The 23793-nt window shown below is 43.7% G+C and overlaps 4 protein-coding genes across 5 annotated transcripts in view; 2 read left to right on the top strand and 2 right to left on the bottom strand.

Moving 5' to 3' along the window:
* The first annotated feature begins 4306 nt into the window (after window positions 1-4306).
* On the top strand, window positions 4307-5933 carry LOC122402379 (gem-associated protein 2). 2 transcript variants are annotated; one of them, XM_043405104.1, is made up of 5 exons: window positions 4307-4758; window positions 4821-4905; window positions 5059-5217; window positions 5301-5588; window positions 5818-5933. In XM_043405104.1, the coding sequence occupies exons 1-5, from the start codon at window positions 4652-4654 to the stop codon at window positions 5908-5910; spliced, it is 732 nt and encodes a 243-aa protein (XP_043261039.1). In that variant the 5' UTR covers window positions 4307-4651; the 3' UTR covers window positions 5911-5933. The 2 variants fall into 2 exon arrangements, with proteins under 2 accessions (XP_043261039.1, XP_043261038.1); XM_043405103.1 differs by having other exon boundaries at window positions 4821-4916; window positions 5025-5217.
* Window positions 5934-6117: 184 nt separating this feature from the next.
* Window positions 6118-7314, bottom strand: LOC122402380 (ubiquitin-like protein 4A). Its single transcript, XM_043405105.1, has 3 exons — window positions 6852-7314; window positions 6507-6612; window positions 6118-6424 (listed from the first exon to the last, which is right to left on the bottom strand). Exons 1-3 carry the CDS (start codon window positions 6897-6899, stop codon window positions 6126-6128), a joined length of 453 nt encoding a protein of 150 aa, XP_043261040.1. The 5' UTR covers window positions 6900-7314; the 3' UTR covers window positions 6118-6125.
* A 23-nt stretch (window positions 7315-7337) lies between these two features.
* LOC122402377 (ribonuclease H2 subunit A) lies at window positions 7338-10188 on the top strand. Its single transcript, XM_043405101.1, has 2 exons — window positions 7338-7608; window positions 8099-10188. Exons 1-2 carry the CDS (start codon window positions 7450-7452, stop codon window positions 8939-8941), a joined length of 1002 nt encoding a protein of 333 aa, XP_043261036.1. The 5' UTR covers window positions 7338-7449; the 3' UTR covers window positions 8942-10188.
* Window positions 10134-23793, bottom strand: part of LOC122402378 — a 51488-nt gene continuing 37828 nt past the window's right edge. The window contains exons 2-6 of the mRNA XM_043405102.1: window positions 12795-13000; window positions 12280-12415; window positions 11951-12090; window positions 11091-11358; window positions 10134-10266 (exon numbers count right to left, since the gene is read on the bottom strand). Coding sequence (XP_043261037.1) covers window positions 10199-10266; window positions 11091-11358; window positions 11951-12090; window positions 12280-12415; window positions 12795-13000 — 818 coding nt within the window. The 3' untranslated portion in view covers window positions 10134-10198. The remainder of the gene's footprint in view (window positions 10267-11090; window positions 11359-11950; window positions 12091-12279; window positions 12416-12794; window positions 13001-23793) is intronic.

Genomic DNA, 23793 nt, shown 5'->3' with positions numbered 1-23793 from the left:
CCGATTACAAAATTAAGATCATGCTTGCAACGAATGATTTAATAATGATATAAAAATATATAAATATTAATATGGGTGTTAATTTTTGTTGTAATTGTTTAAACGTTACCAATATTCCCTCCAAAATTTGTCGACTCGTCTGCCATCTGTTATGGTGTCGTTTACGCGCCAATGAAACTTTCCATGGCGTCGATTTTCAATCCGAGACTGTAACAGAAATGAAATACAAATTAAATCATAATTAAACAATAATTGATAATAATGAAGAAATATTAAAAGGTTAGAAACTCGTATGTACCTCGTTGGTCGCGAAACGCTGACACGTCTTGGCAGGTTCCAACAAGTCTTATTATTTCTTAATTTCGAGTTCCAATAAAAGACTGTAACAGAAACGAAATAACGATGCATTAAAGTACGCAAACGATTATTACAATTAAGTAATGATTAAATCGAAACCGTATTGCAAGAGATCGTAAGTAGTAATACGCGAGTAGTAATAGTGGAAGGATAAACAGGTTAGAAATACGCACCTCGGTCGCGAAACGCCGATACGTCTCGACACGTCTTGTTATGTTTATTTTCAAAGTATGAATGATGGCCGTCCGCTGTGCTCGGCAACGCTCGCGAATTAGGCGGCGGGGTGGGGGAAGCTCCGATGTCTCGCGAAGCTTGTTTATGAACCCAAGGGATACCTCGGATAGAAACCGCGGATAGACTGATTTTTAGTAAATTATTTACAACTTTAACTAGTCAAGGAATCGCGAATAATTCGTACTTTTCAATTGGTATGCATTTACACGCACTAGCTGCTGCCTACCACACTAATTCAGTGAGTTTCTCAACTGACCGTTATCCATGAGAAGAGGCCGCTAAAATCACCTCCGAATTTTCAGGTCGGTATGGCAGTTAGATTCGGCCACGAAAGTCCATAAGGTGAAAAGTCTACTCGTATACCTCGTCTGTGCTAATATCACAGACGAGATATATGAATAGACCTTTCACCTAATGTAATTTTTCGGCCGGAGTTTCTGGGGTCCCGGGACCCCATTACCATTTTCGTATCACTCGCAACGTTATCAACAGATTTAGAAATTAACACAAGAGGAAGTGAGACGGAAAATAAAATTACATAAATTTTATTATTTTTTAACGGAATGAAAGCTGTATGGTCCAGAATTGAGCATCGATCGATTAATTTCATTGGAATAACCAATCGATCGAGATTATTTAAAGATTTCAAAATTATTAAAATACGTAAGGATCTCATTGATAAATACACCGCAAATCCTCTATTTTTTATTGTAAATTGTAATATATTATTTATTTAAAAACTAACTCGGCAAAAACGTATTTGCGACTCGAAATCAGTGTTATTAGACCGCACACCAGGACGAACAAGGTATGTGGAACTATAAGAAGAACGCAGCCATTAGCTCATATTATTTCCTATGTAATTAATAATTGTATTAATTACATACTAAATAATATGACCCAGGTCTCACCACGTGGAGGTTGCTGCGAGTGGAGACCCGAAGGGAGATAGATGGAATCAAAGTTCCATCGATCTCCCTTTTAGCTAAGCTTAGCTGGATTACTAAACTAGAGAGATAGAAGGAAGCAATGTTCCTTCGATCTTCTGGTTTAGTTGTACCAAGTAATTATTTCGTTTGAAAAGGGGTGAAGCTAAATTATGGGATACGCGACGCGACGCGATGCTGAACCGTGCAGCAGATCTTCGGATCGAATCAACACTGCCCTTGGTAGATTGATTCCTATTTCTAGCAATCGATCTATCATGGGTAGGCGACTAGATCTTTCGGACAAACTGGACGGCCGATCACATGTTTCGATCGATGAAACAGCGGTGATCGAAGCTAGGAACCAGAGAACGAGTCGAGAGAAGCTACTTGTTAAATAATTACTTGGAAATATTGGGAGACGCATACGATAGGGACTTAAAATTAACGTCGAAGCTCAAGTCTGGTCAAGTTGAAACTAAAATTCGGACGATAGAAGGAAACAAAGTTCCTTGGATGTACCAAGCAATTATTTGGTTAAAAAGAGGGACGAAGTTAATTTGAGGGACACGCGACGCGACACGACGCGACGCGAAGCTGAACCGTGCAGCGGATCCGAGGATCGAACCTACTGCCCTTGCTAACTAGATCTCTACAGGATAACGGACGGCTGCGACTCCGAATCTAAGGTCTCCATTGCTCCAACGCAACCCGCCGGGAGCCCGAAGGACCCGACTCAAGTTGTCTGACAAAGAGAGAGTACCTCTGTTTCAGTGTCGACTTCCGCTGGAAGGTATGCGTTTCCGCAGGATACGGAAACTCCACACCTTCCAGCAGAGTACCATTTTCCCTGGATCGAGCTACCAAGGGAAGGCGGTTAGATCTGTCGGGCCCGCTACACGGCCGATCACATGCCTCAATCGATGAAACAGCGGTGACCGAAGCTAGGAACGAGGGAACGAGCGAGAGACACAATCTACTTATTGAATAATTGCTTGGTAGGACACGGAGACACGTATAATAAAGAAGGCTTCGACTTTAATTTTAATACTCGCGACGAAGCTTAAGACTAATCAACTCGAAATTAAAAGTCCCTCGGCGGGCGCGGCGTTCTCCCTCGGTGTCCTTGCGATTAATCCAAATTTAAACTGAAATCAAAACTAATATTTATATTAGTGAGACATGGTAGGAAATTTAATAAACACTTAAAAATAATCTATCACCTAGCTAAAGGGGCTAAACGTAAAAATAGAAATCTTATATTAATCAGTGCCATCGAAACAAATATGGCATATCCATCGACATCATGTTTTACGTATCAAACCGAATATTCTTCTAATGATCAGTATCATCGAAACGAATACAGTATACATATACATCGACGCAATGTGATACAACTCAAAACGACCATTCGTAACAACGATAGGAACTTGGATCGAGACACCAAATTGAATCAATACCAAACAATCAAACGAAATGGAAGAATCAAAGAAAGTACCTCCGCAGAATATTACGAGAATTCGAGCAAGAAGGTAAAAATAAAAATTCATGGAATCGTGTAGAAACGAATATAGTATATGATTGAAAACAATACTACATTATTATATCCTGCAATACTATACATATCAAAGCATTCACATAAATTCGACAAACAATGTAAAAGTAGAAACATAGAAAAGGAACATTCATAATAACCAAATAAAATCAGATAGATAAATACAGTTGAATTCACATCAAACAAACAAATAAAAATAATAAAATATAAATAAGTGGAGTGGACTTACTACTTGTTGTCAGTACATAGGGTAGTTACCATAAGGGCCAGCTGTAAAGTAAGAAAATATTCATATTATAGCAACATCGGTTAGACAAGCAAGGCAAAATCAGTTCATTGAAGCGAAATTGGCATCAAACGATAGAATAGAAGAGGGGAGAGAATTTTTAAACAATTCTTACCGTTGGTCATCACTGTCCGGCACTGGTCAGTAGTGGTCAATAGCGGTCAGTATTGGTCAGCCATGGTCAGCGCTGGCCAGTAGTGGTCAGCAGCGGCCGACAGAGGTCAGCAGCGGTCCCCGGTACTCCTCTGGCGATTTGTACACTCCCGAATTCGCGACGCGACTGAAGAATTCTTCGCAGTGACCCTGCTTATCTGTCTAAGGTGATGAAAGGGTGGGGAGACTAATCAGAGCCAAAGTTAAAGATAACAGGTAAGACTGTCTCGTCTACAAAGAAACTATTTCAATTGGTCCCACCTCTTGACCATTTCTGGATCTTCACTGGACCGCTGATCTTGATGTCAACCTCACTGTTGACCATCAGTGACCATAAGCTAGTCATTGTTGAACATCGACCCATTAAAATCATTACGAAGATTAAAGTTAAAATTACGTAAAGCCTTCTTACGAGGATCCCCTTACAATTTGATACATGATCTTTTTAACATTTTGTTCCACTTTAGAAGAGTGTATATCGTTAATTTTTGTCTTTTTGTACGTCAGTTCGAACAATTGCCATACGTGAGCGAAAAATTCGGAGGTGATTTTAGCGTCCTCTTCTCTTGGATGGCGGTCAGTTGAGAAACTATTCACTGAATTAGTATTGATAGGCAAACAACTGTAGTTTTGCGTAAATCTATGTGAGTTGACTATGGAATGTGTATGTGTGAGAGGGCTGGAGCATGAGATATTTGCCACGGGTTGGCCAGTTGGCCTCGGGGCGAATCCTGCGGCCAACGTGATCTCTCAGCCGACGGCTTAGTCCATGTCACGAAGCCGTAGGCTGCGACGCTCTTCTAGAAAAATTTCTAAGTTCCCCGGAAAGATTTCAAGACTCCCGCCGCTTCTTAATTTGCGGCCATCAGAGTAGAGAAGGGGTGGGGGGTTGTTTAAAATTTTTTTTAAATTTTTCTGAAAAATTCCGTCGGGGTTGTGCTACCTCCCGCAGTGACGTAATTTCCAAAAATTTCCAAGAATTTCCAGAAATTCTTTGCGTCTCAGAGAGCAGCGGTGTACTTGTTACTTAAAAGGATATCTGTCATTCACAATTTAAAACGCATAACCTACCAATAATACTGTGAAAAGAAGACAGACGAATTATTTACCTTATCGGAATAGTAATTTAAATTAAAGAAAATGACAGACTGTTTGAGAGAGCCTGCTTTCGTAGTTGGAGATATCGATGAAGATATTAACCTCTCTTTGCCACCATCCTCCGGCGAAGAGTACATCAAAAGGGTGGTGTAAGTAAATGCTTGAAAACTTGCTGGTTGGACGGCGCGTAATTCATAATATTCTGCTTCAGAGTAGAGGCACAACAGTGCGCCGATATTGTAGTAGCTGCGATTAATCGGAAACATTTTAGAAAACCAACAATTGACGTTGAACCTGTAAGTTTGCAGTGGGTTGTAAAACATTACAAGGTGTTTCTGGAATGTTTGGTCAAAATTTATCAATGACATTTAACGTTCTGTAGAGCACATTGGTAATATTTGAGCAAATATTTTAGAAACACTGTGTCTATTAATGATTCGAATGCAAAGTTATCAGGATGCGTGGAGGCACCGTCGTGGCTTGGCAGTACTCTTGATTGGCAGCAGTGTCAATTGTCAGACTTTTCCAATATCAGACTGTACATACGTCAATTGAAAAGTGAAATTCAGACATCGAAACGTAAATGGAGACCTCAACAGTTTGACTTAGTATATATTACATTGTTTTTTTTAACTAGCCCAATGATAATTTATCGCTTTGCTATCAAGCAGCTAATTACTAATCTTTGCAGCCAAGTATAGATGATCAAAATGCTTGGGTCAAATTTTGTTTGGGCGATTACAAGGAGAAAAAGAACATTGTTCCGACATTGGATATAATTTTCTGTTTGAATCAACCAATGGTGGAACAAATACTGGAGTATTTGGTAGAGCATATAGAGGCTGAGAAGAAGATAGGATATAATTTGGGTCAATGGATATATTCGTTACTGGTTGTTTTAGAACTACCTCTGACTCCAAACATATGTTCCTGTTTGCGTTCCTTGGCCAGGACATGTTCGATCATTCGCGTAAATTCGGTAACACATGATATACACAATTATTATTTTTTAACAAATCAATTTTATTGCATAATCGTGTATTAAACTTGCCGTTGACATAAATCGTAGCGCGATTTAAGGAAATAGTCTAAAAGAAATACAAATTGAACTACGATTCATATTAAAGGAAGATACAAAAATCGTTTACTTTTCCTAACAAATCCTAAAGCTACACACGTTAAGTTTGTGTATTTATTTTTCCTTTTAGAAAATGTTGGAAGTACACGAAATTGGGACACTGAATTTATTTATATGCCTAGTTGCAAGATACTTCCGACAGCTGGACATGGCCGACCCTTAAAAGCTCATTTCCTAAAGTGCGATTGTAATTATACTTGTTTGTTTCAATAAAATTGATCTTTTGATACATTTAGTTTCTTCTCGGGCACATACCCCCATACAATCATTTAAAATACACTACTAATTATAGGGTGTAACGAGGCAATATTTTAATTAAATAAAAGTGTATTACAATAATAATCAAATAATAAGCAGAATTAAAAAATGAAAGTATCCTTAAGCTATGTTCTCTTGGTCTTGAAGCAGTGCTGTTGCTAATCGTTCTAAGTCATCGTAACTAAGGTTATTCACTTTATTTTCCAGGTCTTTTATCAACTCGTTAACTATTGATTCTGTTTCAGACTCTGTGTAATAATGCCTCAGAACTCTAGATATTTCATCCCGCAAAAGACGCATGCCTGATTTGCAGAATATTGTCTTTTCCTTGCTAGATCCTTCTTCAGCTTTCTTAATAACCAACAGATTTAACTTGATCCCATCCTTGATTCCTGGATAGAAACTCAAAGGATTTTCATCTGAAACAGACAGTCGATGTTACAGAAAATGTAAAAATTGTTTCTTTCGCTTTAGTTTCACTTAAAATTTAACGAATCTTACCAGCTAGTGTCTTGCCTGTAAGCAACAGTTTCTGATGTGGAACATCTATGCCAAATAAATCACTAACTTTGTGCTTCAACTGCAAGACTGTTTCAGAGGGCATTATCTATTTGAAAACGAAGATTCAATGAATATCCGAGATACCGCGAAACATATCGAATTCAATGTCGAAAACAAAGAAACAAAAACGGGGGAAATACTGTAAGCTCTAAAGGAGCCGGGGAACTATCCATAAACGAAACTTTTACGAAATATTACGACGGCATAGCAACGAAATAACTCAGTTGCACGACGTTCTCCGGGTAAACTGGAGCAAAGTAAGAAACAGAAAAGTCTGGTACTCACGTCAACAACACATTCTTTTCCTTGCAATTTCTTCACAATAACTTTCATGTTGCTCTGTGCTCGATAGAGCGTTTACGAGTCGACACGAAAACGTGAAAATCAAATTCTTCGTAAGAACAGAACCTTAAACGATACAGATAACAGTTCGAGCATTTTATTTAGAGGCTATATTATATTTTGCGACACACGAATATCGGTACAGCACGGCGTCATCAGCTATTTTCACCGAGGGACACGCGTATACGCATGCACACAGGTAGTCAGAAGAAACCCTTGAAAGTGTGATGTTCAAGTCGATATCAGATGATGTTTATCGATACACGAGCTCCATTGGGATTTCTTTTCCGTTTTTTAATCTCCGGCCGATCGTTTAATCGCGTTTACGTAGAATTGTTTAAATAGCAAATCAGTAAATTCTGGTCGTCAAGCTCGTTGCCATTTAAGATACCGTATTCTGTTCTGAGAAGAAAGCAACCATGCTGTTTCGATACGACCTATCGATGCACGCGCGTACATTTTTGGCGGTTCGTCCGAACGCTGACGTTTCTTTAGAGGTTAAGTTTCATACATCGAGCGTGCAAAGAAATAAACGTACATCATGGAAAACGAAAAGAATTCCGCGAACGACGTTAGTGAAACAAAATGTGAGGTGAATTCTAACAATACACAAGATGATACCCGAATTACCTGCAAAGAGGATTTGATTCCGTACTTCGAAGCCTGGGATAACGACGTTAATACAGTTTATATGTCGAAGGTACATGAAAAAAGAGCGTCCTATCGTTCAATACAGTTAAAAAGTTCTATATTCGTACTTGTTCATTGATTTTAATTATTTCTTTAAAATGTTTAACGCGTTATTGATTTAACCTCTTGCTGATGATGAAAGCAACATGATAAACGGCGTTTCGAAACAGCACGCAATTGTTAGACCATTGCGTAACCTCTAATCGCCTTTTGCAAGCAAGAGATTCATAATCTTTTATTTCCACTTTACAAGCGTTAGAGGCATTAAATGTAACGTGTTTCAAAGGGTTGTAGTAAAGTAATAATTCTGTTGCTTTGGAGGGAGTTATAAGAAAACGATACACAATGTTTCTTTCGTGGCATAGGAATACAAAATAAGCTTCTTACAAATAAAACATCGTTTAATTGCGAGCCATTAATTCTCTCAGTAATACACTTTAATTTAATCCACCTTTTAATCCTCCTTCATGGAGGATGGAACGATTTCAAACTTTTTCTAGGTTCCACAAATATGCAAAGACGAACCGTGTCAGCTTGGCATCGACGAGGCTGGACGTGGGCCAGTTTTAGGACCCATGGTTTATGGAATTTCTTACGCTCCCTTGTCGAGGAAGGAGCTCCTCAAAAATCTGGGCTGTGCCGATTCCAAGAGCTTAACAGAGGAGAAGAGGGACGCGATTTTTGACAATATTTGCAATAATAGCGACGCTATTGGTTGGGCCGTTGATACAATATCGCCTAACGTTATCGCAACCAGTATGCACAGTCGTAGCAAAACGTCCTTGAACGAGGTGTCTATGCTCTCTGCGATCGAGCTGGTTAAATACGCGATCGAGGCTGGCGCATGGATCACAGAGATCTACGTGGACACCGTGGGCAAGCCGGAAAAGTATCAGGCTAGGTTGGAGCAGATTTTCCCAGGCCTGAAGATAGTTGTCGCGAAGAAGGCTGACTCCACTTATCCCATCGTCAGCGCCGCCAGTATCTGCGCCAAAGTTTCCCGCGATCACGCGATTGGAGCTTGGCAGTTTCGCGAGGGCTCGGTGAAGAAGGAATACGGAAGCGGATATCCAAACGATCCAGAGACGAAAAGGTGGCTGTTGGAGAACGTGGATCCTGTATTCGGGTTCCCGCGTATCGTCAGGTTCAGCTGGTCTACCGCCGACAAGATCTTGCAATCGCAGGCCCGGTTAGTCGAGTGGAAAGAAGTCGAAGACGATCAACGGTCCGGCGAGCAAAAGATCTTCGAGTTCTTCGCCAGAGCGCCCGCCAAGTCTTGCCAGTCTCAGAAAAAGCAGCACTCGTTCTTTACTGAGAGATGCCTCTTCCGGGCTACTTTATGACCTTCCTAGGTTGCAATTTAAATCGTACACTTAATGGTTTTTTTTTTCAATGGTGATCGATAGCGGTTCTTAGGCGAAACTGAAATCTCCGCGAATGATACACGCATGGCGAGGAGTACACTCTCGTTCGTCGCACGTAGACGTGAAACGTCGTTTTTATTATCAGAACGTTAAGTTAAAGATAAAAGTCGGTTCGATTTATGTACATATGTACAGAGTGCTCTTATAGTTACACCGTATACAAAGAGTGGCTGGGCGATGCTCGGCGATGCCTATGCACACTCTATGCCTCGCTTGTAATTAACAGTTAGGAATGTTTTGGCGCGAAATGTTCTTTGGTAAACGCGCGCTACACACACGGGCGCACAATCATACACACACTCACTCACGCACTCGCATACTGAGCTTTGTAATAATTCTAGGATAACATATTTTTGCGGCTGATTAATAGCGACTAGATTGATAAAAGCTACGACGAAAGAGAAACGTTCTTTCCCGCTGGGCTGAAACTTCATCGTTCTTACGCGGTTGGACGACAGAAACACTCGTGTACAATTAGATATAAATATGCTACGCATTCACTCTTCATCGCATTCTTCGTCAATACAGCCGTTCAAATGATTATTACTCGTTCGTACCACGCTCGTGACTCCCTTAATGATAAAAGATGAAGGAGTGGGGGGAGGGGACGAAAAACGTACGCAGGGCGAAAGTTTACGCACTCTCGAATACCTGAAGATACTCCGTCGATCATAGATTTATAAATTTGCACTGTTTTTTAAACTCTGTCCACTGAATTATGTCAACGACTGAATAAAAACTTTGAAACAACCACGATCGTTCATCTTCTGTCGACTCGTGCCATAAATCTGTGCGCGTATTTGTTCCAGCTATCGCGGATGTTTCGACAATTGCTCCTTGATAACTTCAAAGTCACGGTTAAGCGATCAGAGATCTGATAAAAGAAAGAAACAAAATGGTGGACAGTCGGAACAAGGATACGCACAGACTTACGGACCGATCCGTTAAATAAGAATTTACACGTTTCGCCATTTCTAACACTCTAACGTATTGACGTGTGTACTCTGATAAGTATATTCTCTGGTCTATGTCTTCGCTAACTCCACTAACTGCGATTATAAAAAATAGAAACAACACGGTTAATTTAGTACACAGTGATCTCCACACGATTCTTGGTTTTAGAAGCCTGAAAAGGATGAGCACGAAGGACACGACGCGTCGGTCTGTCCCCTCTTCTTATCGTAGAATAAATAAACTAGTTATCACCGGCAAGATGCAAGGTGCTAACGTGCTGCTTCCGCTTCCTGGAAAAGACATCCTCTCGTTATTAAAATACGACTAACGGTCCGTATTAGTTTCGAGTCGGGACAATTCGTGATTTAGAAGAAAGGAAAGGATGAAAACTCGTCCGGGGGAAATTCGAACGAAAAATCGGAACGTATCGCGACCTCTCTTGATTCGATCGATATTGGCGAGGGAATTGCATCCGCAGCTGCACCGGTTTGCCTGACATTTGTTGGCCATGCAACGTACGTCAGCAAATTGTCGGCAAACGAACGGCGACGATATCGCCGTCGACGTATTATGTGCCCCAGACACGTTGTCATAGTTTTTCCAACGATATTTCGCTGATTTTACCCGGCCAACAAATTTTTTCTCCCGTCATCGATCTTTCAAATTAATCTTTCAGCATCGCGGGGTCGTTCCGGCGTTAAGGGCCGCCGTGGACGGGGAAAAGGGACTCCTGGGAACGCGGAGGAATATTGGCGAGGACAAGGATTGGTTTAAGATCGAAGTTACTTTAAGTTTGCGAAAGAAGTAAAATCAAAGTGTTTCGTTATCGAGAAACGACTTCGCGACAGCGATGCATTATTCCGTTAGCTAATAAATTGTTACCAGAAAAGAACGACAATTTGAGAGACACTGACGCTCGGATGAGAATCACCGCAGGCTCTCAGGGTAAGTGCACGCGTATCTACGAAGTCGTTTTTTCCTCGAGGTACGAAGCCTCCGACGATAAAACATTATTCTGCATTTTCGACGCGAGGAACCGTGCCCTTCCGGTCCTCCCGCGAATTACGTCATACAACACGACCCCCTTTCCCTTTCCCTTTCCCGTCGCCTTTACCTCCTAAGATATGCTCCGCGTGCGTGTGGCCTTGCGCCCTTGTCTCTCTGCTCTCCATTTCCGGCATCTTTAGGGGCTTTTCACCCTCTATGCTGAGCTCGTTCGATTTCCAATATACGGTCGCTATCGTCGCCAGGCATTTGATCTTCAAGTCTCTCCTCTTGAAGTGCTTCGTACGCAGACGGAACTCCAGCCCGAGCACGGCCGTCTCCAGACCCTCGCGATCCACCTCGGTGATGTGAGGCCCTCTCAAGTATTGTGTGTCGACCTGACGCAACCAAAAACTCTCCGCTGGTCTCCGTGTACAAACTATACCCGGCCGCGTGTCTAGACGCGTATACATTCTTTTTTTTGTCCCGGGGACGCGGAGGGGTGGGCAAATTTGCAATTCGAGGCGTCGCGAGTAAGTTACGACGCTTGGACCCTGTTTCACTGCTCTCGAGAGAGCACGACCTTCCTAAACGATCATGAGAACGCGGGAAACACGCACGCGAATGATGCTAACTTATTGACGGACGGGCTGGCCGGGGGTAGTTATGGCGACCGGTTCTATAAATTCTACGGTTCGGAAATAGTAGGGACGTAAGAGTTTTCAGGTACCCGAAAGAATCATGATGCAACGAGGATACGCGGGGTGGACGAATAATCGTTTGAAATATCGTTTTAGTTGTTGAGCAGGACGTAGCTGATATTGTATTCTCGTCGTGGAAGGGAACAGTGGCAGAAAAAGCAAACGAAAGGAAGTTTAACGAACGGGGCACACGAATGTGGAACGTGGCTCGGTCTTTCCACGAAATTTTATCGCCACGACATGCTTAAACGTTACCACGAGCGGCATGGGTTCCACGTAAGTCACTTACGGCCTCCCCGTTGATGTACCAGCTGAGTATGGCAGCTGGTTTCGACTTCGCCGAAGTGCAATTGAATCGTACCACGTCACCGACCTGATAACGAAGCCTTCCCGGCCTCCCTGTGATAATGGGTCCGTCTTCCGGCAGGGCTGAAAAAGAGCGGATGGTATTTTTACTCGCGGAGGAATTGTATCGATTTTGCGATCGTTACGGACAATGAACAATCTCGCGGACCGTTCGAACGAAAAACCAGCCAGCATCGCGACTGCCGGCGCAAAAACGTTCGCCGTCTAACAAGGTGGGAAGATCGACTGCAACGATTTGTAGACTTTTCTTACCGACTACCAGCATGTCCGAGTGATCGGATACCGTTTGGAACGACGGCGCCTCCGCTGACACCTCGCATCTGTATCTCCCGGTGCTCATTAAGTTCACGGAATAGAGGACGACCGATCTCTCGGTCGAATTGTGAATCTGGAAAAAAGAACGTGACTCCTAGAAGCATCCTAGCCAATTAACCCCGTGTAATTAACCCGGCCTACTGCCGTTCTACGAATCGTTGGTCTCTCGACCGACGTTCGTAGAACAACATGGCGGCCAGCTAGCGCCGTCCTCGGCGTTCCTTGATCGAAAGAAATCTCTCTGAAATTTGTATTCTTTCCCGCGGGTCTCGATCTCGAAAGATTTTATTTCGTCCATCCCGAGGGAGAAGACGCTCCGAAGTGCCGTGAAGTCCAGGACAACGCGGGTGAAAAGGAACGCGCTTTAAATAGAAACCGTGACGGCGATAGAAGCGTAGAGAGTGGTGCATTGGCACGAGACAAGAAAAAAATCAATAGAAAGTAATTCTTACGTCCGCCGTAACACCTGACAGCTGAAAGACGAGCACTGGCGGCCTGTCCTGTGGCACGTATCGGTAGAACTCGTTCCCGTCTTTGTACCATTTCACCGAGTACAGGGTCTCGCCGTCCAGGTTGAAGTTACACTCCAGTTTAATGTTCTGGCCGCGGACCACGTGCTGGGGAACCACCAGCTCCAACATTCTCAACGCGTTCGTGTCTGGAACGGGAAATCGACCGTTAACGCTTTAATCGTCATTTCAGGGGCCCACGAGCGATTTAGATAAGTTTGGAGAAATACAAGGGACGTTTCTGGTATTGACTAAATGTTGAATATTTATTTACTAAATAAATACGACAGAGTTTCGACCTAAGTATGTATTTAATTAAATGCTGTTCTTAGCTTGACGGTTTGCAATAAACGAGTGTCCTCCTCAGGTAGTACCGACCTTTGCAAATTTTCATTAAAAATGCATGCATGCAATGCTCAGTCCCAACGCTAAAAATTTCTGTGCGTTTTAGGGGCTCGGGATCTCCCCCGGGAGTATCGAAGTTCTTCACAGAACGGAAGAGAACTCTTGCAAACGATCGAAGCGTGACAGCAATAATCGTGGCGGTCAATGAATCGTTCGACGCCGCGAATACGAAGCCATTCTCACGCGTGTTTGCGCCCCGTTTCCCGCAACGAGGGAACAATTCCATTGGATTGCCTTTTAACCTTCCGCTGATCCAATGTAACGTTGCATTTTTCCACGGCTCCGCTTTCCACGCGATGGCCCGTGTAGCTGTACACATACCACGCGGCGCTGTTAGCTGAAAAGCCGAGCCTTTTCACTGCAAAATCTCGACACAGGCTGATTCTTGTTTCGCGAACGCGTGGGAGGGTGAATCTACAGCGGCGACGAAAAGAGGGTTGCGCGAGCTAGCGTTGTCCAGGGTTCGTTTTCAGAGTTCTAACGAATCAAAGGGACGGTCGATTAATACATTAACGTAGCGTATTGTTCTTTAATCAATGTCCAAGCCTGAGAAACCAATGTTCGCTAGAAACTTGGGTTTCTACAAATTCATCCCGCAAAGTGGATCCCAGAGAGGCGAAATATTGAAGGTATAGTTAATTATTAGAAATATTATTCCAAATGGAATTCGGGTCACTTTCGACCGCGATCGAAGGATTCCTGATACGCAATTTCGTGTGTTAATATTACACGAAAATTGTTTACTAATTACGTGCGGGTAACAGTGCTGTTATTAAACGTTAATTATCGTCGTTGACTATGTTTCGATTTTAATCTTTCGAACGTAAATTATCCGAGTAGCAAACGAGAATCGCAATTACAAAATCTGCGCAGCTGGTTCCCAATATCAATCTACGGCACGTATACGTGGCTCGCGAAGCATCGCTTCAAAGAAGAGAGTCGGCCAAGAACAACGAAAGCAATAAAAGTACCGTGTGCTCTCGTTCCCTGTCGCTTATCTCTATGCCGCGATTCGATTTCATTTTACCCGGGCTTTTTAGCCTCGTTACTTTTAAACGCGACGGGCATTAACTACGGAATCGGAGCGACATTAAGGGCAGTCTTCGCGATAAAGAGAATTATCTCCGGAACTGGAACCGGAACCGCGAATCTTTACGACTTTACGAATCTATCATTCCCGACGACAGCGCGCTGTTCGCGCGAGGAGAAGAGGGCTTTTTCGAGCACCGGGTGAAACTGAAAATGAATTCTCAAAGTTTCCGCGCGCGTAGATCATCGGTTGGAAAACTACTTTTGAATCGAGAATTAGTATGCATTATCCGAGATTAACGGCGCGGCACCAAAGCAGCATACGGCCCGGAGAACTTCGTAAATTAACGTCGTTCCCGTCTTTTATTTTGTAATTTCCTGTTCCCTTCTTTGTATACTCGAAATTTCCTCGGTTGCTTCGCTGTTCTATACCCCGGCTTCGCGGTTTATCCCGGTCGTATTTCCTGTTCCCCGGATTCGGTTCGCCGTGGCCTATCCACGACAATCTTCGTTCGAATGCGAGATCGAGGCGATCGTTCGGAATAATTTGAAAATATCTCGAGATCTAATAATTTTTTTGCCATGGTACCCCAATCATTTTTTACGTAGAGTGAACAGAAGAATCGATCTGTGTAAAAAAAAATATGCATTTCTATTTAAAGAAATGATGCAATTGTTAATTGCACATGCACTGCTGCATCTAAAAAAAATTTAAAGGCCTACAGATTGTAGTGCTCTTCGAACCATTTATCTTTCTCCTTTGGCATTTTTGCGTAAATGCAATAATAACGGAGTTATGACTTGAAACAATTGCGTGGACCACCCTGTATAGAGCAAGCGAGGAGTCGGTCGAGCGCTTGTGAGAACGCGACCCCTCTGGTGGCGACGTCACAGTTCGTACGAACTTATGTCCAAAAATGCTTTATTGAAAAGACTCCAAGAAAATTAATGCAAGTTCAGGCTTTTTGCATCGAAAAACTCTTCTTTCTAAACATTTTTATTTACATATCAATTATACACAAAAAATATAAACATACTAATATGAAAATATTTAATACTTTTGCCTGCAGTCTTCAGTAGTGTCTACTTACTAGAAGCTTACCTACTATTATGTCTAGTTTTATTCCCTATGGTGTATTATATTGTATAATATAATATCCTGTTAAGAGTATACAGATTGCGGTATCTTAATTTCTATCAGGTACGATATACTTGACTAATTTTGGTCCGTATGTAGGAAAATAACATAAAAACCTATTTTCTAAAATGCATCGAAACTTCTGAGAAACTTCTTTTCAGTTTGGACCAAATTTATATTACGTATCACTGAAGTCAAATAGATATAGCAACCGAGGGGTCGGTCGAGCGCTTGTGAGAGCGCGATCCCTCTAGTGGCGAGCATGGGAGGCGACGCCACAAGACAAGGAAAATTTAGCAGTAAATAGGAATATAATATTTTTTATACATAAGTTTATAGAAACATACATACATACATGTACAATCTAAGAAAAATGAAAACCTGATGAGTGGTGTGTCTTGTATGCAAGCAACTATGCACCGTATAAATAAAAAACTAAATCTAAGATCGAAGGGAGTAAAAATTGCGATCGTTCGGAATAATATACAAACTAGAGTAAAGATTAGAAGAGGAGGGTGAGGAGCAAAAATCGTAGTTAATTAAAAAAGCAAATTACAGGTAGAGATAGGAAAATTGAGCAGTAAATAGGAATATAATATTTTTTATACACAAGTTTATAGAAAAGTTGAAAAATTTTTTGTGGTACAATCTAAGAAAAATGAAAACCTGATGAGTGGTGTGTCTTGTATGCAAGCAACTATGCACCGTATAAATAAAAAACTAAATCTAAGATCGATGGGAGTAAAAATTGCGATCGTTCAGAATAATATACAAACTAGAGTAAAGAGTAGGAGAGAGTAGTTAATTAAAAAAGCAAATTATAGATAGAGATAGGAAAATTAAGCAGTAAATAGGAATATAATATTTTTTATATACAAGTTTATAGAAACGTGTATCTTGTAAGTAACTATACACCGTATAAATAAAAAGCTGAAGATCGAAGCGAGGCAGAGACGCGTTACGAACGAAGGGAGTAGATCGTCGCCGGGGTGTTCCTCGACGAGGGGAGTAAAAAAAAAGTGGCACTCCTCGAAGATAAGGGAGTGGAACGAAGCGGGCCGCAATATCTGGCCCGGAAAAGCCGCGAGGGAGAAGAAAAAGTCTTGTTCCTCCGATTGTCGTGGCTCGTGATTCACAGCTACAAAAACCGATCCAATTATTCCGCGAACGCCCGGAGGGGGCGGAACGCCGCTGCCGCTTTTATCGGCGCGGTTCCGCTTCTGGCGCATCGACCGATGGCGCCCGTTGGTGCATCTGTACAACGACAACGACGGTGAATTTTTCTGCCCGTGCGACTCGCCGCGTTCTCCGACTCCCGCGCGGAATTGCGGCTTTGTTCCTGGCCCGATGCGTGACAACTTCTCTCACGCCGCGACGCGCGCCCGTCCTCGTTTCCGCCATCTTTGTTTCCGGGGGGGGAGGCGAATAAATATGGCCGAACGGGAAGACGTTTCGCGGAACTTTGGGTTTCTATAAACTACGAAATTACGGAATTACGGAATTCCGCGGCGACTTTTCTATTCGAACAGTTTCGACGACATTGTTACCGTCTCGCTCGTGGTTTTCTCCACTCGCGACGCTTAATTTATTCCCGAGCTTGATATTTTTTACTTATCCCGGCTCGTTTTAACGAATACAACAGAGCCCGAGGAAGCACTGCTATTAGCCAAGATGCTTTGCATTTCCCGATGTTTTCGAAAGCCCTCGGCGAAGATGCCGTTAACGATTATCGACGAGCTATCGATGGTTATATCGATACTGTCGTTAAAATATGGATAAGGCGGGCAACGGAAGTAGAATGCAACACGTAATAAATTCACTTAATCCGGTTAGCTATGGCGAGCTTTGATAATGTTACGTATAGATTCTCGGTGATTGCGTTTAAATTCTTCTTTGAGCGTCTTGCGATATTGTCTCTCAACCAGTCAGCCGTGGTGACCTCTTTTCAGAGCGCTCACTCGTTTGTTTTATTTCGTTTTGGCCTCCAAAAATTCTGAACGTATTGAAATTTACGAATATATATTGTATATTAGTTTTCGCTAAAATTACAATTTAAATAACAAATCACAACGGATGTAGTCGTCAAACACAGCTGACTGGTTAATCGAAGCATAAAACGAAATAGAACTATTTTGTTGAATTTTATCGATAGAAGTTCTTGACGACATGTTTCACAATCATGAGGCTACTTACTACTCATCAAGTCTTTTATCTATTAAAATCACCATATTTTTACATTCTCGAGGTACTCGTAAAACAAATTTATTCTTTCCCGTGGCCATTTCTTGTACGAACAAATTTCAACGATATTAAATAGTACAGATTTGAAAATTTATTTGAAATTAAATCGTACGTCGAGGGGTTAATAAACAATATTGTACGAGTTTCTTGATCTATATTGCTTCATGGCCCGAAAAGATAAACATCGTCCCTTGTCGGATAAAGAGCGCCGAGCCCCGATTCCAGACTATCCTGTCATTTGACAAACACCATTCCGTGTGAACAATTACCGAAGAAAAATTACACGTTTTTGCCGTTTTCTTTATCCCAGGACCCCGATGATACTCTACCCAGCTTCCCACTCGCCCGTACCACCGTTTTCACTCTCCTGTTCCTTATCGAGCCTCCTTATCTCTCTTTCATTCTCTCGTCCGTCGTCTTCACACTTATCACGGTTTTCTTCCCTTTTCCCTTTCACACTCCTTAGCCACGCCATTTACATCACCCATTCACGGTCCGCGTGCCCCTCTTTCTTATCGGGCTCCCCCTTTCTGTCTCCTTTAATAACCACTCGTTCGCTATCTTCCTCGGACAACACGGCCGGGCCGCGATTTCTTTTCTTCGAACCCCCCCCTCCGGACGGACCGTTGGATTCAACGGGAAAGCAACCCCTCGTCGATCCAAAGCCATCTCCCCGGCGCGGCAAAGGTAACAGACGACTTCCATGCCGATGGAAAAATATTTACTCGACCCACGTTCCGCGTGGAAAACATCCTCGGGGATTTTAAATACGCTGCAAGCCGACCAGCACCGAACACAATGGGAATTCGATTGGAAACCGTTCGAAAAATCGGCCACTGGTTCCGCTCTGCGGGCCTTTCAGCCCTTTTACAAACCACGAATCCAACAAAACCAACGATTCCTTTTTTTCTACCCTTCGAAAATATTTCCTCCGCGGAGAGAAACACGTTTCCAAATACTCCGATCGTGATTTTGCGTCGTTCGACAACGCAAAAATTCCAAGGATATCTCACGATTTAAAACAAGAATCGGAGGAGCACACTCCTCGAGGCTTTTCGCACCCTCGAGAGCCCCTGTTTCGTCACTTGGACCGGGTTCGAGTCAAAAGAACGACCCCCTCCCCCGGTTCCCAACTTCACCGCGAAGAAGTCGTGGAACAGTCTGCGTTAGGTTCGATCGAGGGGTTGCAGGGCGAACAGAAGAAAGGGGCGGGGGTCTGGCTAACGAGTGGTGCCGAGAGCATCGCGAATATGATTCATTCCCGGTGCGTTACGAATGATAACTCATGCATATTGAACGGCAGGGGGTCTGATTTGTTCTCGTGAGTCAGTGCGATGCACGCGCCCCGGCGCCTGTACCGTGTCACGCGTGTTTCGGGCGTCTCTGTATACCCGTGGCTGCGACGATGAATAAACACACACATGCACACACACACACACATGCACACGCGTTTGCTTTTATCGGTTCGGATCACGGCTGGTACTTAAACTTCCAAAGAGAATCGGTACGCTTCGGAGTCGATGTCGGCGTTAATTAGGTCGACGACGTCGTTCCTCCTTACCGGCGTCCCCGATGTTCCGATAATGAACGCGGACCAATTTCGGTTTGTCTAGAAAACCGTCAACTGCCTAACACCGGCCCCGAAATTCTCCTAATTACGCCTTTAATCACTGCGTGTACGCGCGCGGTACCGATAATGGCCGACGTGGGAATTCGTTTTTTCCTTCTCGGGGATCTTTATTGGGCTCCGCTGTCGGAACAAGCGACTACCAGCCCGAATAATCGACCAGAGACGTTCTAACCTGCTCCGCCATTTTGAATTGGAGTCGTTCAGGACGATGGTACCCGATTCCTCGAACATTGAAACGAGATTTGTGGAAGATACATCGGGAAAAATATATGCTTAAAAAAGTCTTGAGAGCTATCGAGGTGTAGAAACCTCTATTTGCGCAGGAAAGCTCGTTTTCGAGTCAAAGTTGTACGAGGGTACCTTTCCTCGCGAAGATAGGTCGATGGATTGAGTAGCGAATGTGCGCTGCGAACCGTTCCTCGCATTTGCCCAAAGCTGATCAGGACTTAATCCAACTCTGTGATGGACACGTTTGTTGCTCGTTGGGCCGTTCGAGCTTGTTTGTTTATTGGTTAACGAAACACAGAATCGCTCGTTAATTGGTCAGAATTAATTCCAACTCGGGAACGGGAGTAGCCGAGCAAAGAGAACCCGTCCCGCTTTGGTAGACGCATCAAAGGTGAAACTTCTAGCTGACCTAATTGAGGCTAATAATCCTCCTTGCGTTCAACCGGCAGACCCAACAATCGTATAAAGGCAGATCATTTTCCCGATTATCATTGCTTTCGCGTCCCCTCGACCCGAAAGGCCCGGTTTTGTTTCTTCGAATCAAAATTTCCGGTCGCTTGCCGACCAAACCGAACGAAAGAGGGCCAACAAGCGAAGGCACCGAAGTAGACTTCAACGTAGTTAGTTACAAGCTAGTTTGTCAGCTCGCTTCTCTTGGAATCCACAAGGGGCTTTCGAAATCTGTCTAGAATGTAACCGGGATAGGGCGAAAGTTTCAAGGGTGGTTTCTCATCCCCCGAATTTCGGCTTCCGCGACGGAAATGCGATTCCCTGTTCACCCGGAGAAATACAAAATGTCTCTTTTTCATCATTTTAGGCGGCGATTCGATGGCGAGAAATAGAGACATTCGATAAAATAGATATGCTCGTTGCAACGACTTGAAACACCGACTGCGGTAATAAAGTGGGAACCCATAGGGCCCAGACACCGGGCCAAATTGAATTTGACATGTCTGTATCGAGCTGTCTATAATTCCCAGACACCCCGAGCGAACCTAATCCGCGGGTGGTCTTAAAGCGATCAGACGCGAACGGAAAAAGCGTCGGAGACAGAGAAATCCACGTGGACAATTGGATATCTCCCGACGAGGATCGCGTCCCCCGGGGAAGCCCTTTCGTCGAAGGGTCGACGAAACGGGAAACACAGGAGGGGACGGAGGGGGGGATGAAGCTAGAAGCTAGAGGAAAAAAAAAACACAACACGAGAAGAGCAGAAAGGGAATCTCGCAGGTGTCATCGCGGTGAACCCTCCGGTGTCTGAACAGTCGCTTAATTTCGCCTCGGTATTGCTTTACGGAAATCGTACACCGGCCCATAAACGAAGCCAGCTATCTGCTCGGCCGCATCTCGGCTGGCTACCTGTTCGTTGCCCATCACGGAAAGGGCAAACGGTGTCGTGTGTCGAGTTCTGGGGTCGTGGCAATGCCAACCTCGATGACAAAGAGAGACACACGCAACCCCCCTCCCCTTCCAAGGGACAGTGTTCGTCAACCTAATCCCTTCGGTTTGATCCTCGTCACGATGCTTCGACGTTCTTCATCACGCCAAAAATATAGGGCTCAAGGTTCGAAACATTACTCGCTCCTACAGTCAGCAAAATAACATATTACATACTACTATGTAAAATAGATTTTTGGATACATTTCACTATTTTTATTCTACTACATTTACAGTGTATATTATAAGTAAACGTACGAATATAATAATTTACAAATGTGTATGTATCAGTTCTAATAAAAAAAAAATTTATTCCACCCTGTTGAATATATCCAACTAGATACAACGAATGTGAAAACGGGCAACATTAAAATGTTTGCAACAAGAAAATAGTACACATAATCCTAAAATGGAAGACCAGCGATGACAGAAACAATCGCGATCGATCATCATCCGAGGAAAAATGATTCCCATCATCCACGAAGCGCCAATTAACGGGTTCCTGGAATGACGACCGGGGTGGAGCCGAGGACTCGACACGAGGGTTGGATCGTCAACTTTCCTTTCACGAAAGAAACACCCGCGGTTCTGGATTCATAGCGCAATTAACAGCCCCTAATTGTCGTCGCAGGCTGGAGGTGACGCCCTCGCGAGAGTTCCGGTTGGGAGTCACTGAACCGATCGGGATGGGGGTGTGTATCGATGGGGGGAACCCCATAAGTCGAGAGGAAACGAGAAGCTCCTCCGGGACCTTTTTACCCTTCGTATTCGTCTCGCGCTCCCTTCGGTCACGCGTGGCCACAGAAAAGAGAGACGTTTTAATAATAGTAATAAACGACGAAGGGCAAGGGGAGGGCGTACGGTTTTCTTTCCCCGCAAGATCGATTCGTGCCGGTGCCGCTGCCTCGCGCGGGACATTTTGATTTATGCGTTTTAACAGAGACGAACCCTCCGTGAGTGCGCACTTTCCACGACCGTGGCTAAACAAACAGGTACGATGGGGTGCAAATGAATACCTTGTTTTCGACTGGTGTCTGTTTGATGACTCTGCGGGGTTCGGTGTAAACACGGGGTATTACTGTGTTACTCTTTTGTACCAGTTAACGCCGGTATTTGTTTGTTTTTTTCGATGTACCGTTTAATAAAGAAGGTTAACGCGACGTTTCGATACTTTTCGCGACAACGCGATTGGTTTAAAGGGATAGTCCGGTAGAAACGATCGATTCTTTCGACGTTGGACTCGATGAAAGGACCGTGATTGCCTAACCCGTAACGCGAAACGTTCCTTTGCGTTCTTTGGGACAAGCATGCACAATTTGCAATCGAACGGCGGAATATTCTTTTTCCCGCGCAGGGGGCGGTTTTGCGCTATCCCGTTTATCGATTGCGGAAGTTTCGCACAGATTAGAGAAAGAAGGATAAAATTAGTAAGCGTTCGTGGAAGCGTACGAGCTGATTTATCATTCGTATCCCCGTCGTTCCAAATAATAGGGAAGCGGCTAAAAAGTTATTGATTAAAATTACAAATACTCCAAACGATACGAGAACCGTAATACAATGGAACGAAAAGGAACACATTTTTCAGCGTGCAAATGAGTGACTCCTGGTAAATGAGATTCGGCGAATAAAAGCGCCGGCATAAATATATAAATTATAGCCGGGCTTTAATTAAATAATGCCCAGCGAATTTATAGCCGGCGTGATTCGATATCGACCCGCCGCCGGGCAAGAGGAATATAAAATCCGCAAAAAAAAAAAGGGGGGAGAATAGACGGCGAGGAGAGAAAAAAACCGAGCGTGGGCGACCGGCTTCGATCGGACTTAAGTCTGTTTTCCATATTTATTCATATTCGAACGCACGACAATCGTACAATCTGCAATATAAATTTCCCGAGGAATTTTCTCCATTTTTATTTTTTGTTCATCAGACTTCTGGTTGTTCCCCAAAGTCGGGGATTAAACCAAAAAATGGCTGGAAACGTTTTCCACGACCGTTCCCGAGTCAGAACTTCGAAGGGCGAGAGTTCATCCCTCAAACTTGAACCGCAAGTTTCTCGTCGAGACAATGCATTAATAATCCACGGACGAGTGGGAAATCCGCCTTTTACGTGCTTCTACCAGAAAATCGGGCGAAGCGTTCGACCGCCGCGCCGGAATCGCCATTTTTATTCGACGCTATCGTCGTCGACCGAATGCCGGAGGGTCGACGAAATTGTCAGGGCGGGGAAAACGAGACCCGGCTGAGTCACGTTTTTTCCTTTCCATGCGGGAAGTATCGAGTGAGTCATTTACACTCTGATAAAAATCACGGAATAATAAATGAACGTTCCCGGGGAGCGGTGCGGCTTAATATTGTACGCGACCGATCGAAATCGTCGATCTAACGACTCCGTGTGAAAAGCACGAGGCAACGACTTATAGATATACCTTACGCTCGGTGCACGCTCGCGACAAAGGCACGATGTGGCTTCGTTATCGCGTTACCGAATCGAGTTCTACGACGATCATTCGATCCCGCGTTTCGCTACAATTGGATCTTACTAAACAGTTCGGTCGACTTTGATGGCCACTTTGAAACCGCGTTCCTGTCAATTATATTCTCAGGACTGAACGATTCCGTGCGGTGGCGCTTCCCGTGCTCGCCGACAGGGGGCTACTTTCGACCTCTACCTTTCTCGCAAGCACTCGACCTATTCTTACATATGTATACGTTCCTCGATCGAGCATCCACTAGTCTACTGCTTCCTACAAACAATTCTATGCTTTGAAAAAGCGTTTAACAGTAATTGTTCCACAACTCAAATACAATGAAAGAATTCATAGACGCTGGTCAT

The sequence above is a fragment of the Colletes gigas genome, unplaced genomic scaffold, assembly GCF_013123115.1.
Source record: "Colletes gigas isolate AHSC1104 unplaced genomic scaffold, ASM1312311v1 Colletes_gigas_Sc00035, whole genome shotgun sequence".
NCBI classification, from domain to species: domain Eukaryota; kingdom Metazoa; phylum Arthropoda; class Insecta; order Hymenoptera; family Colletidae; genus Colletes; species Colletes gigas.
Note: the sequence above shows the minus strand (reverse complement) of the source record. Positions and strands in the feature narration are given on the sequence as shown.